At 39.2% G+C, this 19,509-nt stretch overlaps 1 protein-coding gene across 8 annotated transcripts in view; it reads right to left on the bottom strand.

Annotated features, from left to right (window-relative positions):
- NFX1 (nuclear transcription factor, X-box binding 1) overlaps nucleotides 1-19,509 on the bottom strand; it is a 79,860-nt gene that overhangs the window by 25,658 nt on the left and 34,693 nt on the right. For 5 of the 8 annotated variants that reach the window (XR_010945082.1, XM_067744602.1, XM_067744600.1 and 2 more), the window contains 4 exons: nucleotides 14,800-14,899; nucleotides 14,499-14,716; nucleotides 9,028-9,125; nucleotides 5,125-5,155 (listed from right to left, as the gene is read on the bottom strand). Coding sequence is in view for 5 of the 8 variants with exons in the window: in XM_067744602.1 (XP_067600703.1) it covers nucleotides 5,125-5,155; nucleotides 9,028-9,125; nucleotides 14,499-14,716; nucleotides 14,800-14,899 (447 nt within the window). In the remaining 3 variants the exon portion in view is untranslated. Of the gene's footprint in view, nucleotides 1-5,101; nucleotides 5,156-9,027; nucleotides 9,126-14,498; nucleotides 14,717-14,799; nucleotides 14,900-19,509 lie in introns of those variants that run through there. The other 3 variants (XM_067744603.1, XM_067744604.1, XM_067744605.1) reach the window with 3 other exon arrangements.

The following is a 19,509-nucleotide window of genomic DNA, read 5'->3' as shown; positions in this document are numbered from 1 at the left end:
ATAGAAAAGAAAATAGGAAGACTACCCAAGTGCCCACTGATAGATGAATGGATAAAGAAGATGTGGAATATATACAATGGAATATTACTCAGCCATTAAAAAAAGAAAAGAAATCTTGCCATTTGTGACAACATGGATGGTCCTAGAGGATATTATGCTAAGTGAAATAAGACAGAGAAAGACAAATACTGTATGATTTCACTTATATGTGGAATCTAAGAAACAAAACAAATGAACAAACATAACAAAACAGAAACAGTATAGATACAGAGAACAAACAGGTGGTTGCCAGAGAAGAGTGGGGTGGGTGGAAAAAAGAAATAGGTGAGAGGTACAAACTTCCAGTTGCAAAACCAATGATTCATGGGTATGAAATGCACAGTGTGGGGAATATAGTCAATAACTAAATAATATCTTTGTATGGCGACTTAATGTAACTAGACTTATTGCGGTGATCATTTTGAAATGTATAGAAAAAACACTATGCTGTGTAATAGGAACTAACAGAGTGTTGTAGGTCAATTATACTTCAAAAACAAACAAACTCATAAAAAAGAGATCATATTTGTGGTTATCAGAGGTGGAGCGGTGGGTAGAGGGGGAATTGGATGAAGGCAGTCAAAGGGCACAAACTTCCAGTTATCAGATAAATAAGTATTAGGGATGTAATGTACCACATGATAAATATAATTAACACTGCTGTGTGTTATATACGAAAGTTGTTAAGAGAGTGAAGTAAGAGCTCTCATCACAGACAAAAATTTTTTTTCTATTTCTTTCATTTTCCATCTATATGAATTGATGAATGTTCACTAAACTTATTGCAATAATCATTTCATGATGTATGTAAGTCAAATTATTATGCTGGGACAGGAATAAAGACACAGACAGAGAAAGGACTTGAGGACACGGGGAGGGGGAAGGGTAAGTTGGGACAAAGTGAGAGAGTGGCATGGACATATATACACTACCAAATGTAAAATAGATAGCTAGTGGGAAGCAGTTGCATAGCACAGGGAGATCAGCTCGGTGCTTTGTGACCACCTAGAGGGGTGGGATAGGGAGGATGGGAGGGAGACACAAGAAAGAGGAGATATGGGGATATATGTATATGTATAGCTGATTCACTTTGTTATAAAGCAGAAACTAACAAACCATGGTAAAGCAATTATACCCCAATAAAGATGTTAAAAGCAAAAAATTATTATGCTGTACACTTTAAGCTTATACAGTGCTATATGTCAATTATATCTCAATAAAACTGGAAGAAGAGGGGGCTTCCCTGGTGGCTCAGGGGTTAAGGACCTGCCTGCCAATGTAGGGGACATGGGTTCGAGCCCTGGTCCGGGAAGATCCCACATGCTGTGGAGTGACTAAGCCTGTGCACCACAACTACTGAGCCTGTGTGCCACAACTACTGAAGCCCACGTGCCTAGAGCCTGTGCTCTGCAATGAGAAGCCACTGCAACGAGAAGCCCGCGCACTGCAACGAAGAGTAGCCCCTGCTCACCTCAACTGCAGAAGGCCCGGGCATAGCAACAAAGACCCAACACAGCCAAAAAAAAAAAAAAAAAATTGTAAGAAGAAAAGGAAATAGGAAGACTGATTAATGTATGGAACAGGTGAAGGTGTGGAGAAAAAGGCACACACACTTAGTGGATGGGAGAATAAACTTTTGGAGTACATATGTATCTATCAAAACTTTACGTGGCAATTCCATTTTAAGTAATGCTTCCTACAGATACACTTTCAAAAGTAGCTAGCAACAAAAGCACAAGCAACAAAAGCAACAAAAGAAAAATAAATTTGATCAAAATTTAAAGCTTTTGTGCATCAGAGGACATCATCAAGAAAAGACAACAACATAATGGGAGAAAATATTTGAAGATCAGTTATCTCATAAGTGTCTAGGATCCAAAATATATAAAGAACTCTTTCAACTCAATAACAAAAAGACAACCCAATTTAAAAATGGTAAAGGAATAGACTTTTCCAAAGAAGATATACAAATGGCCAAGTACATGAAAAAATGCCCAACATCATTAGTTATTAGGGAATGCAAATCAAAACCACAATGATTTATCATTTCATACCCACTGAGGATGGCAATAACAGTAATAATAATAATAGTAGTAATAAAAAACAGAAAATAACAAGTGTTGGAGAGGATGTGGAGAAAATGAAACCCTCATACATTACTGGTGGGACTGTAAAATAGTGTAGCTACTGTAGAAAACAATATAGCAGTTCTTTTAAAAAAATTCTACCTATAACCAACATATAATCCAGCAATTCCATTTCTAGGTACATAACCAAAAGAATTTACAACAGGTTCTCAGATAAAAGCTTGTGTACAAATGTTCATAGCTGCACTAGTTGCAATAGTCAAAAGAAGGAAACCAAATGTCCATCAACAGATGAATGGATAAACAAACTGTGGTATATATATACAACAGAATATTATTCAGTCATAAAGAGGAATGAAGTACTGATGCGTGCTACAAGGTGGATGAACCTTAACAACATGCTAAATGAAAGAAGCCAGAGACAAAAGGTTACATATTATATGATTTCATTTATATGAAATACTCAGAATAATTAAATCCACAGAGACAGGAAGCAGAGTAGTGGTTGCCAGGGCTGGTGGGGAGGGGTGAATGGGGAATGAAAACTCAGTAAACAAAGGGTTTCCTTTTGGGATGATGAACCCATTTTAGAATTGATAGAGGTGATGGTTTTAAAACACTGTGAAGGTACTAAATGCCACTGAATTGTACACTTTAAAATGTTTCACTGGGGACTTCCCTGGTGGTGCAGTGGTTGGGAAGCTGCCTGCCAATGCAGGGGACACGGGTTCGAGCCCTGGTCTGGGAGGACCCCACATGCCGCGGAGCAACGAAGCCTGTGTGCCACAACTGCTGAGCCTGTGCTCTAGAGCCCGCAAGCCACAACTACTGAGCCCGCATGCCACAACTACTGCAGCGTGTGTGCCTAGAGCCTGTGCTCTGCAACAAAGAGGCCACCACAATGAGAAGCCCACGCACCACAACAAAGAGTAGCCCCCGCTCGCCGCAACTAGAGAAAGCCCGTGCACAGCAACGAAGACACAACGCAGCCAAAAAGTAAATAAATTTATTAAAAAAAGAAAAAACAAAACAAAACAAAAAAATGTTTCATTGTATGTTCTGTGAGTATTATCTCAATAAAGGTGCCGAAGGCGCTGAAGTGTTTACCGGTGAAATAACGTTTGGGATTTGTTTTTAAAGTACTTCAGTGAAAATTAAAAATAGGAAAGAGAGGTATGGATGAAGAAAGAAGATGGGCAAAATGCTGATAACTGTTGATGACTGGTGATAGGTACATAGGGATTCACTGTACTAGTCTCTGTACTTTCACATATGATTGAAAATTTTCATCATAAGCTAAAAAAGTAACAAGATGGTTACAGCATTATCTGTAATGGGGAAAAATTGGAGACAACCTAAATGACCAACAAAAGAGCAATGGTGAACTATACTATGGCATATCCACATAAAGAATGTTCTCAAGAGGGAGAGCTATACACACTGACATGGAAAAATGTCTTTGATATATTACTTAGGGGAAAAAAACAAGTTCCAGTATGTTTAGTAAGAACCATAATAGCACATGTATACACCTGTATGAATACAGAAAAAGATCTGGACCCACACCCAACAAACTAACGATGTGGTTTTATCAGGGGAATGGAACTAGGAGGGGAAAATGGGGTGAGGGTGTATTTCTACTTTTTACTATTTTATTAATTTTTTAATTATTAAAAATTATGTATTAATATAGTAAGTTTTTCAAATTATATTTTTTAATTACCAAAATTTTGACTGTCGTTTTGAGGAAGATATTTCTGGTTATGTCAAATATTCAGATAGTTGAGGCAGATATTCAGCCATTCTCCACCTTCCTCAGGCTAACAGATCCTTAGTTTTGTTCAGAAATTGGGCACCCACGTGTTCCCCCATTACAGGAGTGAATGCTGAATAGTGTAGCCTGTCATGGTAATTCCATTCCCCTTGTTAGTGAAGGGATTGAGCAGGAACATGTGATAAAAAGCATACTGAGGGTCTTTCAGGACTGTCTTCCTTGCTCTCAAGAAGGAAGAGAATAATCTCTCCTTCTTTTCTTTAGATGTTGCTGGGAGATGACTCAATGCGTGAAAGTGCTGTAGCTAACTTATACCCATGAGGGGAAAACCAAGAAAATCACAGGAAGCTGGACTGGAGTCCTAGAATCACTGGGTTTGTAATTAAAACCTTGGACTTGTTCTGCCTCCAGACTTCCTGTTATAAGAGATAGTAAACCTCCTGAGAGCTAAAGTCATTTTTCCTTGGGTTTTTTGATACCTGCAGCCAAAAGCACCTTAACCAATACAGCTTTCTTTCTGACCAGAATTAAGAGCTTTTATTTTGTATAAGTTTATCTTCCATCACTTTTCCAAAACAGTTTTAAGGTGGCTTAAACAAAGACTACGTGACGGTTGGTAAAACAAGGACAGAACCATAATAAAGTGGAGTATCAGGATCAAGGACAAAGGAAGAAACAATATTCTAGGCCTAAAGGTTAAGAAGGCTGCTGGCTGAGTCCCCCTGTTCTAGGTATCCAACAGTCCTATCAAGCCATAAGGGGATCAAGCATCAGAGTCAGTTTTTACAAAGTTGCTTCATTAGATATTATTTACCTTCCCTTTCCATATCAACATTTTATTATGAAAAAGTTCAAACATATAAAAAAGTTGAAACGAGTTTATAGTGAACATCTATATATGCCCACTACCTAGCCTCTACCAGTAGTTGCTTTTTCTCATAACTCTCTATTCTTCCATCCAACTATCAGTTTATCTTAACTTTGGATGCTTTTCAAAGTAAGCTGCATACATGAATACACTTCCCCGGTATTTTACAGCATTTCACTAACTAGAATTCAATTTATGGTTCTTTTTTTTCTTTCTTTTGAGGTAAAAGTTACATACAGTTAAATGCACAAAGTACCTTCACTGAATTCTGACAAACACATAACCCATCCCCCTGTCAAGATGTAAAAAATTACCTTCACCCCAGAAAGTTACCTCATGCCCCTTCCCAGTCATACCTTCGCTTTTGAGATTGGTACACGGAAGCTCCTATGGAGAAAGAAAAGGGAATAGTAACTACTCTAGGAATAAATGAAACAACATAATTGCAGTATAATGCTAAATGTAACATGCATACCCCAAATACCCAGTACTTCTCTGGCAGTCACTTATTCACCAACTTCACCTATCTGGAGCTACGTTTGCCCAGTCCCTGTAAGCTTTACTCACAACAGGGCCCCAGGTCTAATGACTTTTCATGCAAATATAACATTCTTTGTGGTCTGACCTCCAAACTCACAGCAGATTACGTATTATAAAATCTGAACGGAAAGAAGGACTGACTACTAAAGGTATGCAAAGCAAAGAGAAATAACTGTCTGGCAAGGGTACAGACAGAAAAAGCCATAAAAAGCAGATACAAGAATTGAAAATATGTAACAATCAGCACCATCTGATGCAGGGACAAACAGCTCTACATGCTCAAAAGTATCCCTGGCAATGCAGCTGAACTGTAGCAGAGTGGAATACAGAAGTCCTTTGCCATTCAAAGTTTTGCTACCCTGGTTTCAGTCATGTGTGAATGGCCTCAAAGGTCTATCACATGTAATTTTGCTGAAAAATGTTCCTGAATAACATGTGTGGGGAGGCTGCTGTGTGAAGGGCGAGTCAGTCACTTGGGAGAGAGTGAGCCTGGCTGGTTGCCCAGCACCTACATCCGAATTTGGCTTTGATGTCATGGACAGGTTGCTATGTACTCAGAAATAAGCAAAATGATAAAAACATTTCTTCTCAGTGAAAATGATCCTGAAAAAGGGGGGCAGCTGCTGGGGTTGATAACAGACGTGAAGATGTCTAAGAAATTGAAGCTTCTTGGCTAGAAAAATGTTTTCGGTAAATCAATGAGTTGGCTCGATTCTATGACATGAAAAAATTCCCCATATGCTCTCTAAATATACAAAGCAAAAGTGACTCATGAAATTGCTTGAGTGCTCCAGTTAATACAAACACCGGATTGTACACAGGAAATGCTGGGAGTTTGGGGGTTTTGAGCACAAGCCACCATTCTCCTTGCTTGGCCCTACGATAAACCTTTCTCTGCTCCAAACCCCGAAGTTTTATTTGTTTGGCCTCACTGTGCGTCAGGCGCATTAACTTGTGTTCAGTGACAATTTTGGTGAAGCCAGCCTAGGAGTCTGTGCTCGTGCCGGGTCGACCCTGGCCAGAGGCAGCCCCTTCCTTGAGTGCCCAGCAGCTAGCTGCCAGAGCGCATTCATTCCAGGGAACTGGAAGGGACTCTCCCTGACAGGCGCCAGCCACCCCACAACGTGAGGCTGTTTGGAGTTGAGGAAAAAAAAAAGAAAAAGAAAAAGAAATGACATGCTGGAGTGGTATGTACACCTGCAGGGAAAGACAGAACTCCCATAAATCCCTATACTAAATATGAATTACCAATAAAAACTTAAATACAGGGTTCTTTGTTAATAGGTAGTAAGATAGAGCAAACATTTCTCAAAGACTCCTACCAAAGTGATTAAAAGAGAAGAACTTTTGAAGTTTTAAGAAATAAGTTTTTATTTATCTAGAAAACTCACTTCCCTGGAAAAGCCCATTCCAGTACAAAAGATATTTCAGGAAAAATCTGGCTGAACAATGAGGTGATTATCAGTGTTTCAAAGAGATCTTTCATTTTGTCAAACTGTTTAACAGAATTCATATTGATAGTGAGCTCCTCCAGCAATTTTAGAATAAGACTTTTATTTGCAAAAAAAATTCAATTTACACATAGCTTTTCAATAATACACTCACTGCCATGGGATCCACTATTAGGGGAAGTGAGGACAGAGAGTGAATGAGAAGCAAAAAAGCACAGAGACAGAGAAAGGGATTGTTGGGGAGAAACAAGCAAACTGACAGCTGTGTATCCCAACCCTGTTTGTAATTCTTGGTTACAAAGAGCACCTCTCGGCATTACTAAATTTATGATTACTAAATCAGAGTATCTCACAGTCTTCAAGCTGGTATTTACAAAGCATAAAATGGTCCTGTACCTGACAATCAAAATTCCTTTACTGTCCTATGTATTGTGACTTCATTCAGAAAAAAGACCCACACAATCTCACACAACTTTTGTCACATGTAAACTGCACTACTTTGACAAGTTTTTCTTTAATTCTGAAGCTTACCTATTAAACTAGCTCCCAATTTATGGACAATATCCTCAGAATCATTTGCAAGTCAGCTGCTACCCAGACCTTGGGCTGTATTTAACAAATAGAATCAACTACTCAGAATTCTGTCTCTACCGAGGCCTGTGCTCTGCTGGGACAGGTGCCGATATGCACTGAAATGACCAGAAGTACGTCAGAGAGCAGGACAGATCAACATTCAGTATGTTCCCCAAGTTGGATTACCTAAAGACCTCAGAGGAAAGCTTCTTGCCTCTTCTGGTTACAGACACAGAAATGGGCACTAATTCCAAAATGGTAAGATGACTTTTTATAATACATAGTCCAATGAAGTTTGTCCCAGGCAGAAAGCAGAGATTGACAAAACAGTTGTATAGTGAAAAATTAACACTATCTGAAGAGAGGTCTGGCCTTTGCCATTGGCTTCTGGGAGATAATCTTGGAATATCATGCCTAATGGGAGTGTCATTGTTTCCCTGGAGCCTTGGGTCACCAGACAGTCTAACATGATTTAGGGTGCAGGCTGGCCACACCGAAAGACCAATGATGTGATTTAGGGCATGGGCTTTGGGTCACACAATGGTAGTAGACTTCTGGAGGGACTGGAGGCTGAGATCAGCTACATGGGCAGTCAACCATGCCTACATGATGGAGCCCCAATAAAAACTGACCACCCACTCTCTGGTGGGTGAGGTTCCTTGGTTGGCAATACCCCACGCATACAATCACACACTAGCGCTGAGAAAGTAACGCTGTTCCAACTCCATGGGGAGAGGACAACTGGAAGCTTCGTATTTGGTACTTTCTTGCATTCTGCCCTACATGCTTCTTCCTTTGGTTGATTTTAATCTGTATCCTTTCCCTGTAGTAAATTGTAATCAAGAGTATAACAGTTTTCAATGAGTTCTGTGAGTTCTTCTAGAGAATAATCAAACCTTGAGGGTAGCCTTGGGGGCCACTGGATTGTAGTTGGTATCAGAGGTGAGGGTGGTCATGTGGACTGTTCTAATTCAGCAATTGTTTGAACTCCTGCAGTGGGTGTCAGAAGTGAGGGCGATCTTGTGGACTGTGTTCCCTCTAACTTAGTAAGCTAACTGCTTGCAACGGTGCTATTGTTCTTTTCTTCTGGCATCTAGCATTATCACACTTGTATTTGGTCAAGCTACTTGTATATGTGCCCTAAGCCTATTACTGGTCTCTGACCCTTGCGTGCCATACCCCTTCATACCTATCCTACAACTGGTCCACAGTAGATGTCGGTATACATTGGCTGGATTGAACCAATCATACACAGTATTAACAGGAATAAGCCTGAGGTTATTTTGATTCCTTCCCTCCCACAATCACCAATTTAAAAGGTATTGGGTGCTTCCCCAGTGGCACAGTGGTTAAGAATCCACCTGCCCATGCAGCGGACACGGGTTCGAGCCCTGGTCAGGGAAGATCCCGCATGCCGTGGAGCAACTAAGCCCATGCGCCACAACTACTGAGCCTGAGCTCTAGAGCCTGCTCGCCACAACTACTGAAGCCCATGTGCCTAGAGCCCATGCTCTGCAACAAGAGAAGCCACTGCAACGAGAAGCCCGTGCACCACAGCAAAGAGTAGCCCCCGCTCGCCGCAACTAGAGAAAGCCCACGCACAGCAAAGAAGACCCAATGCAGCCATAAACAAACAAACAAACAAACAAATAAAAGGCACTGGTGGCAACAACTCTAGCATTCTGTAGGATTTACCTTTGTTCTGAAAGAGCATCTGCAGGAAATAACTGATGTGCGAGAGCATGGTCCACAGTCTCCTTCATGGCAGAGCTTTTCACAAGTATGAATGAAATCTTTAATAAAAATGAAAAGAACTGGGAATGAAAATTGCAACTACTCATTTTCAGACTCCCAAATTAACTAGCCACAACGGTCTTCCATCTCTGTTCCCTGCAACTCCATCACCAGAGTTGAGGGAAGAAGGATGCTATCAATGCCTCTTCCCCTATCTTCCCTTCATCTGGCAGGCTGAGCCTTTTCCAGCAAGGACAGGCCCCAGCATTAGTCACAGCAAGATGCTCTGGAGCACAAGATGCTCTGCCTAAGTCAAAGAACAGATCTTCTGACTCTTTATTTAGACCTCAAGTCTCCAGGTTAGACTCGGATATCCTTAAAATTGTAGCCATGGGTGACTTACTGAAGTACTCTTGACTCCGAAAATCACCTGGGGATCGTAAGTAATCAGAAACCATCATCCATGATCTCACTAAGTTCTATGAACATCTGGTGATAGGTGGCCTGCTAGTCATTCTGCTAAACTAGATTTTAGGACAAGTCCTGTTTCAAGGACCCCATCAGGGATCATCCATAGTCTTTCTCAATGGCTGCTGTTTACATGATGTATTTTTTCCATCCTTTTACTTTCAGCCTAACTGTACCTTTGACTCTAAAGTCTGCTTCCCAAACATGGCATATAGTTGGATCTTTTTTAAAAATTCATTTTGACAATCTCTGGTTTTTGTTTAATTCACTGACGGTAATGTTAGTATTGATATAGTTGGATTTATGTCTGCCATTTTACTTTTAGTTTTCTCTACGTCTCATGTCTTTTTTGTTAACTTAATTCTCCTTCGTTGCTTTCTTTTGCATTAAGTGAATATTTTCCAGTGTAACATTTTTTCCCGGTAATGGCATGTTCCATTATGTTTTGAGTTATCTTCTTAATGGCTGCTCTAGGGCTTATCATATGCATCTTATCAGAATCTACTTCAGATTTGTACCAACCTAATTCCAGTGAGATACAGAAGCCTTACACCCATATAGCTCTATTTTCTCTTCTCCTCTTTTGTGCTTTTATTGTTATACATATTACATTTATATGTGTTATAAATTCAACAATGTTAAAATTATTGCTTTATATGATATGCCTATTAAAGAAGTTGAGAAAAGAAAGGAGAGCAAGTATGTATTTATAACTTGTTATATTTATCTTATTTACCATTACTGGTTTTCTTCATTTGTTCCTACAGATCTAAGTTACCATCTGGTATCATTTCCTTACTCCAGTATAACTTTGATCCCACCCACCTCCTTTGTGCTGTTATTGTCAGATACATTTCTATATACTGTAGGCCTAACAATACAATTATATGCCTATTTTATACAATCACTTTTTAAATCAGTTGCAAGAAGAAGAAATATGCACTTATACTTTCTTTTATAATTATGTAATTACCTTTACTCTTTGCTTTTTCTTGTGGATTTAAATTTACATCTGGGTTACTTGGTATCAGCCTGAAGACCTCCCTTTACTATTTACTGTAAAGTACATCTGCTAGCAGAGAACTCTGTTTTTCTCATTTTTGAGAGACTTTTCCTGGATATAAGATTCTTGGTTGGTAATTTTTTTCTTTCAGCACTTTGAATAGGTCATCCCACTGCCTTCCTGTTGTGATAAGGTGTTCTCCACTGTTTCTGATAAGAAGTCAGCTGTGAATCTTATAGTGGTTCCCTAGTATGTAATGTGTCATTTTTCTCTTGCTGCTTTCAAGATTTTCTCCTTGTCTTTGGCTTTCAGCATTTTTACTATGTGCCTAGGTGTGGATCTCTTTGAATTTATCCTACTGGAGTCTGTTGAGTTTCTTGGATGTGTAGATAAACGTCTTTCAATAAATCTGAAGTTTCCCACCATTATTTCTTTGAATATTTGTCTGCTCCTTTCTCCTCTCCTGGTGTTCCCATTACACGTTTGTGTGCTTAAAGGTGTCCCACATTTCTCTTGAGGTGCTGTTCATTTTTATTCACTTCATTTTCTCTATGTTCTTTGAATTATATAATCTCTATAGATCTATCTTCATATTTATTGATCCTTTCTTCTGCCAGCTCAAACTTACTGTTGAGTCCCTTTAATGAATTAAAAATTTTAACTACTGGAAAACTCCAGATTTTCCATTTGGTTCTTTTTTTATAATTTCTATCTCTTTACTGATATTCTCTATTTGATGAAACATTGCCTTTATACTTTCCTTCCTTTACCTCTTCAGGCATGGTTTCCTTTAGTTCTTTGAATATATTTGTAACAGCTACCTTGAAGTCTCTGTTAAATTTGACATTGGTCACTCTCACAGAAAACTGAAACAGAAAGTTACTGTTACCTGTGGGGTTTTTTGTTTTTTTTCTGTTTGCATACTTTGTAGTTTTTTGTTGGAAACTGAACGTTTTTGGTAATATATTGTTTGCAGCAACTCTGGATACTGCTTCCTCTTTCCACAGCTTGTTTTTTTGTTGTTGTCTACTTGTTTGTTTTGTGACTTGGCTAAGCTATTTTAGTGAAGTCTATTTCTATTATAGTATGAAGCCATTGGTGTTGTTCTTTAGATGGCACAGCCTTGGGCATGTGCACAGTCACCCTGGGAGGACAATGGTTTTAGCAGGGTTCTCTTTGACTGTCTCTTTCCCCGATCTCTAGGTTAAGCTGTCTGCCTCATTTGGTATTACACTCAGTCCTGAGGCTCCACTAATTGCTAGCTGATTGCTCTATTATTTTCAACAATGTCCTGGGGCATAAACTGCTCAGCAGTCTGATCCAATAAAATTTGGGCAGAGGTAGTCTTTGAGGCAAATCTGTGAGGTTTGTTCTGACCCCAGCATGGTTACTCTTAGTTATCGCCTTCCCTGGGTCTCTCTGGTGAACCAGTTGGTCTATAGTTTAGCTTGTTGCTCTTAATTAAGAGGAGCTATTGTTTTCTAAAGGGCCCTTAGGCCTGAACTTCCCCACACTCTCTTTCAAATTAAAGTCAGTTCCTTTGGGGAATATTTTGGAACTCTTTCCTTATGGACTGCTTCTCCCCCCACCCTGTCACTCAGTCACTACTATGGGTGCTGCGTGAGATAGCAGCCTCTAGTTTTCTTAGCTTGCTTCTCTCACTGTGAAACCTTTCTCCTACAAGTGAGCTGGGGTGAGGGTGACTGAGGCCCCAGTACTCCTGCCTGTTGCGACTAGAGTAGAGCCTCCAATCTATGGGTGGGCTGTGCGGAGGAAGGGAATCCCCAACCTGTCAGCTGTGATTACCAGAAATTTAGCCTTTTCAACTTGGAGTTGGTGGGGTTGGGGGTGGGGGGGAGGAAAGCTGGTGGTCCACTCCTCCTAGCAAGTAACCCTTGACTGGGAGCTGAGGGTACATGAAGCCCCAATTTCTTGGGCACACCCATCCTGAGTGGAGCTTTTGTTGAGCTGAGCTGGGAAGGGGTGGGGAAGGAGAAAGTAGGTTGTGATTCAAATGACACACACTCTTGCTGTTCTTACTGAGTTTTAGTAGATTTTCTTCATTTGATGTATGCCCATAGGACAATTTCCAGAGACTTTAAATGGTTGCTTTTTATAGTCTTCCCCAGCTTTGCTTGTTTTGCTCCTCATGCTACCATCCTGAAAGCAGAACTCCACCTAGTCTTTTGTACTAAAGCTATGTGTCTAGGATGGAAATTTCCTACTGGGTGAGATACTAAGACCTAACAAGCTTTCTATAGATAAGCCAGGTCTGAATAAACATGAGAGCCACTGTTACCACTAGCCATGGGCTTTTCTTTGAGATTCTCAATCCAACTCACCTTAGTTCCTTAAAAGTGTTCCATGATTAAAACTCTGCTGAGGTATAGCAGTTACTCTTCAGTCCCTTGAGCTGGTCTTGTCCCACCCCCAGGTCTGTTCATACTGACAGTTACTGTCCTTCTCTTGCTCAAGTCCCTTTGTATTAACTATTTCACATTTCCTCTTTCTGTCAATGCCAACAAGCTATCTTAGCTTCTGGGTAGGATTTCTGGTCATTATATATGAAATTCTTACAAAACTGACCCATGTGCTTTCTGAAAAGGGAAGACCTTTATCATCCTTCTTGATTTGGAAGTCATCTGATCTCTATTTCACAGGGCTTATCTGAAGATACATTTTCACAGTAGACACAGAGAAGCAACAGACAACTGATTTTCCTGATGAGGTTGAAATGTATTAAAATATGAGAAGAGGGCATTTCTTCTCTATACATAATTTTAAAGTCAGATTGAGAAAAGGAATTAGGTAGGGTGCTCCTACTGGTGCTTGGAAGAAATGTGAAATCTCTCTTTTTGGAAAAATGCAAAACCAAACCTAAAGATTCTATCTTTATCACAGTTAGTTATAGGAACACATCTCTTATTCAGACTCACTTGCCCAATTTCATTTTTCTAAACACACAGCCTTTGAACACTCACTCAGGAGAGAAGCTGCCAAGTCACTGCAAAAACTGTACATATCCATATCCCAAGGACTGCCTCAAAAAGTCTCTGTCAGAAGCTCAGACTATTACTCTATAGCTAATCCCAACAAATGTTTTCTGGTTTCTATATCCAAGTAATCAGAAGCCCCAAGTCAGAAGAAAGGGAGAGTCACTAAAGGTAGGCACATAGGCATACTGAAAGCATTCATAAGAAAAAAACCAACCAAAAGCTTTAACAAATAAATAAAACACTTCAAACTGTACACTGCTATGGGGAAATCGCCTGAGAAACCCCAGCAAGCCCAAAGGAAATCAGTGTATTCAGCATAATACAATAACTGAGGTTCAGGGAAATGATGACTCTGGGTCAAATAAGGGGAAAGAAATTGTCTTCAGTATCCTCTGTTTAAAGAAAGAAGGGAATGTAAATTTTAGAAAAATGTCCCTCCAAAATGATGCTCAGGAGGTGTTATCCTCAGCTCTATGGGAAACCTAGCTGTAGAGAAAGACATTTCTTGAGTGGTTCAAATGAATGAAGTTTAAGTGTACTTAAATTTCAGTTCTTAAACACCTCACTCCGTTATTTTAAGATGTTTCTATTATATGAAAATGCTTCTAAACACCTGTTGAACCCTAAATTAGTAAAACGATACCTGGCATTCATACTAGTGTAGGCTGCTAAGAGAAATCATAAACACCCCAGTGCCCACTCCCCCACAAAATAGTATCTAACCACAACTGTCCTGAGTCGGCAATAAAATACCTGGATTAGAAAGAGAGATTGTTCGGGCAAATGTGAGTTTTCAGAAGTATAATCTGAGGAGGAAAGAAAAAGTACCCACACAAATTTGATCATAATATTTAGAAAAACCTCTGATATTGTAACTAGAATTACGTACTATTTTGTTTAAGTAGCCATTGCTGCCAAAAATTTACATTCATATTTTTAAAGACAACTTTATGCCTACTAATTACCTAAGGAACCACAAGGCAGAGGCTTGCCACACACTTTTCCACATGAAGGGACAGGATCCATGCATGTTTTCCGACTGCTACTTCCAAGTTCTAGCAATTGGCTGAGAGGGGTTTGCCCACAAGGGCAACAGCGCACCAGCTGGGGGAGCCGTGGGCATGGCTGGCAGGGCTGAGGGTGGCACACCTGTGAACACATGTGGTTCCCACATTTCAAGTCCCTGTTAAGAAAAACAACAGACTATTACATAATTGTTGCATAAAATACAGCTTTATTCTAACTGAGGAAAACATCAAACCTTACTTGCCACATATCTTTAAACAGCCGAAGTCCCCAAATCCATCAGACTTTCCTACGTCTGTTCCACATAACACGTCTCGGGAGGTGCTGCCACAGTAGCATACTTGAGAACAGAATTTCAGAAACAAAAGATTAGTAATCTGTACAGGTGTTTAAAATATTCTAAACAATCTATAAGAAAACACAAAATGCTATTCACTAGTGTTGATTAGACCTGATGCAGAAATAAATGTGGCTTATACAGCAGCTCTAAGCCCCACTTAAGAGCTTCACCACAGAAAAAGAATTAAAAAGGCCTTGGTAGACTCTGTCCATATCTCATGGTGCCCCTGCAGCACACCTCAACATGAGCATTAAAGTGAAGCAATCCTTTAAAGTAAAAGACTACTCTCTGGTCCATAATGCCATGGTTGAAAACCATGGATTGTGAGGCTTTCTGGGGTACTGCGGAGATGTTGCAAGAGATGGAAGCTAAACTGGTGGTAGTTATGGAGGAGTTGATAACTGGATTCCATCCTCACTTCAACCAAGCAGCAGATATTTAATACTTCATATCTTGGGGTTCACATAAAATGCCTGGAAAAAGTCACTGATGCTAAAAAGAAATTTAAAAATAGGCACAATATAAAATCCTTATTAATTTGTATTCTACTACTGTTAAATTTGAAGTAATCATGTTTGAGTACTGACAATGAGTAAAAAGTGTTTCAAATAACTTGAGACTTTTATTTACTGCATAGAGAACCCAGTCTAATATCTATAGATTTTTCTATGGGTTGAAGAAATAATGGGTTACTTTATTTCTTGAGATCAGCAATAAGCATGTGTTATATTTAAGGAGTTAGTTTCTAAAGCAAACTAAAAAAAAAAAAAGTTTCTGACTAATATGTAACAAAGTCTGGTAAGGACTAATTTTCATCAACTTAGATAATTTTTCTGATAAGGGCCACTTTACATTTTCAGTTTATAATGAAAACTTTTTGTCAATAAAGACATTAACCAAGACTCTTGATTTTTAAAATATACATTTACTCTTCCAGTAAATACATGTGCAGTTCCATCCCCTGTTCTAAAACTCATTATCAATAAAGACTTATTAGAAGAATTAATACAGGTGCAGGAAATACAATTAATATTGGTGGAATCAACAAACTGGTAAACAAACACTAGCAACTGAGAGCTTCTGCAAGCAGGCTTTTCTTTGCTAAGTTTCTGCTCAAATAAAGCAGAGGCTTTTTTTCAGAGACATAGGACAGCTGTGAACCAAAGAATCAAGGGTCAGAAAACTATGACAATAAATTCAAGTACACATGGAACATTCTCTAGGATTGACCACATACTAAGGCACAAAACAAACCTCAACAAATTTAAGAGTATAGAAACTATTTCAAGCATCTTCTCTGACCACAATGGCATGAAACTAGAAATCAACCAAGGGAAAAGAAATGAGAAAAAAACGATTACATGAAGACTAAACAACATGCTACTAAAAAACCAATGGGTCAATGAGGAAATCAAAAAGCAAACTAAAGAATACCTCGAGGCAAAAAGTCTGCAAGTAACAAATGCTGGAGAGTGTGGGGAGAAAAGGGAACTCTCTTATACTGTTGGTGGGAATGTAAATTGGTACAGCCACTATGGAAAACAGTATGGAGGTTCCTCAGAAACCTAAAAATAGAATTACCATATGATCCAGCAATCCCATTCCTGGGCATATATCTGGACAAAACTATAAGTCAAAAAGATACATGCACCCCTATGTTCACAGTAGCACTATTCACAATAGCCAAGACATGGAAACAACCTAAATGTCCATCCACAGATGAATGGATAAAGATGTGGCACATATATACAATGGAATACTACTCAGCCATAAAAAAGAACAAAATAATGTCATTTGCAGCAACGTGGATGCACCTAGAGATTATCATACTAAGTAAAATCAGAAACAGAAAGACAAATACCATATGATACCACTTATATGTAGAATCTAAAATGTGACACAGGGCTTCCCTGGTGGTGCAGTGGTTAAGAATCCACCTGCCAATGCAGGAGAAACGGGTTCAAGCCCTTGTCCGGGAAGATCCCATATGCCGCGGAGCAACCAAGCCTGTGTGCCACAACTACTGAGCCTGCGCTCTGGAGCCTGCGAGCCACAACTACTGAAGCCCGCATGCCTAGAGTCCGAGCACCGCAACGAAGAGTAGCCCCCGCTCGCCGCAACTGGAGAAAGCCGCATGTAGCAATGAAGACCCAATGTCGCCAAAAATAAAATAAAATTAAATTAAAATAAATAAAATATGACACAAATGAACTTATCTATAAAACAGAAACAGACTCACAGACATAGAGAACAGACTTGTGGTTGCCAAGCAAGGGGGGTGGGGGAGGGATGGACTGGCAGTTTAGGGTTAGTAGATGTAAACTGTTACATATAGAATGGATGGACAACAGGTCCTACTATATAGCACAGGGAACTATATGGGATAAACCATAATGGAAAATATAAAAAAGAATGTATATATATGTAAAACTGAGTTACTTTGCTATACGGCAGAAATTAACGCAACATTGTAAATCAACTATACTTCAATACAAAAAAATTAAGCATGTAGATCTCAAAAAAAAAAAAGAAAGAAAGAAAAGAAAAGAAAATTGTGACAATAAAAACAAAAGTAGAGCCCCTGATCAATCAGGAAATAATCTGAGTACAACACTAAAAACTCTACTATGCTTAGGCACAAGAGACAGAAATATGAACTGATGACAGAAGAGTTGGGTGGAGTCACTGCTGGTTAAAGAGTATTAAGGAACCAAAGACAGTCTGCAGAAAGGTCTCTGTTGCCAGCCTGAACCTGTTCAGCATTTTTACCAACATGTGAATGAAGACCCAGAAGGAATGCTTATTAAATCTCCAGATAAGGCTGAAAGCGATCTTAGGAGAATTACAATTCAAGAAGATAAATAAACTGCACGGATGGCCAAAATGCTTTGCTAGATATTTAATATAGACAAACAAAAAGTCTTCAACTGGGTTTGAAAAATCAGCTACGTACACAAAAACAAAAAGGAAGAGACTGGGATCCATACAAATCTGACAAAAAAGTGTGATTCAGCCCAATATGTATCAAAAGCTAAAAATGGTCCAAATCAAAGGGACTCTCCCACACTACAATCTACACTGCTAAAACCAAACTGCCAATATATACTTAACTCCTGCCTTATCTCAAAATGGATTTGAGGCAGCATATAAGGATATATGAGATATATCTAGAGAATGTAAATTAAAAGATGTGAAAAGAAAAAGAAAAACAATGGTAAGGATAGAGAATGGATCACAGCTAAAAAGTACACACTATAAAGACGAACATTAGGTCAGTTATACCAGCTTCCTAAGATACAGTCTTTGAGGAAAAACAACTATTCTTGGAACCAAGACCAGACAAGACTTTCTTCCAAGAGGACACATAAACAGAATACTGAATAGTATATGGCACAATTCCCTATATAAAATCCTTATAGTGCACAGCACAAAACACTTCATAGGGTTATTTTTTTCTTTTCTTTTTTCTTTTTTTTTTTTTTTGCAGTATGCAGGCCTCTCACTGCTGTGGCCTCTCCCGTTGCGGAGCACAGGCTCCAGACGCGCAGGCTCAGCGGCCATAGCTCACGGGCCCAGCCGCTCCGCGGCATATGGGATCCTTCCAGACTGGGGCACAAACCTGCGTCCCCTGCATCGGCAGGCGGACTCTCAACCACTGCGCCACCAGGGAAGCCCATAGGGGTATTTCTCATTGTAAGTGCAAGCACTGATCAACAGCATCACACCAAAGTAAAATCTAGTAAAATAAAACTATATAACCAATACATAGTAGCTCAGGATCCCTGAAGATTAGAGGCAGTCACACAAACAGAGGAACTACACAATATGTGGTCCTTTGAGACTCACTTCTTTCACTTAGTATAATGTTTTTGGAGGTTCATTCACTTCATAGCATGTATCAATACTTCATTCCTTTTCGTGGCTGAATAATATTCCTTTTTATGGACATATCACATTTATTCCATTCATCAGTTGATAGGAATTTGTATTGTTGACACATTTTGACTATTATGAAAAATGCTGCTATGAACATATATTTACAAGTTCTGTATGGACATATATTTTCATTTCTCTTGGGTATATGCCAAGGAGTTGAATTGCTGGATCATATGGTAATTCTATATTTAACCTTTAAAGGAACTACTGGACAGTTTTCTTTTCCTTTTTCTTTTTTGGCCACACCACGTGGCTTGTGGTATCTCAATTCTCCGACCAGGGACTGAACCTGAGCCATGGCCGTGAAAGCCCAGAATCCTAACCATTAGGCCACCAGGGAACTCCCCTGGACTGTTTTCTAAAGTGGTTATACTATTCTACCCTTATTGTGGTTTTAATTTACATTTTCCTAGTGTTTAAAGGTGTTAAGCACCTTTCATGTGTTTACTGGCCATTAACATATTTCTTTTGTGAAGTACCTGTTCAAGTCTTTTGCTCACTGTGTGAGTTGTTCGTCTTTTTTTGTTGATTTGTAGGAGTACTTTATCTTTTTCTTTTTTTCTTTGGTAGGAGTACTTTAAATATTCTGGATACAATCTCTGATTTATCAATTCATTTTCTTAATGTGATAAAGTTCAATTTATCAATTATTTTCTTTTACGGTTAGTACTTTT

The sequence above is a fragment of the Pseudorca crassidens genome, chromosome 7 (genome assembly GCF_039906515.1).
Source record: "Pseudorca crassidens isolate mPseCra1 chromosome 7, mPseCra1.hap1, whole genome shotgun sequence".
Classification (NCBI taxonomy): Eukaryota; Metazoa; Chordata; class Mammalia; order Artiodactyla; family Delphinidae; genus Pseudorca; species Pseudorca crassidens.
This window is presented reverse-complemented; position numbering and strand designations above follow the sequence as displayed.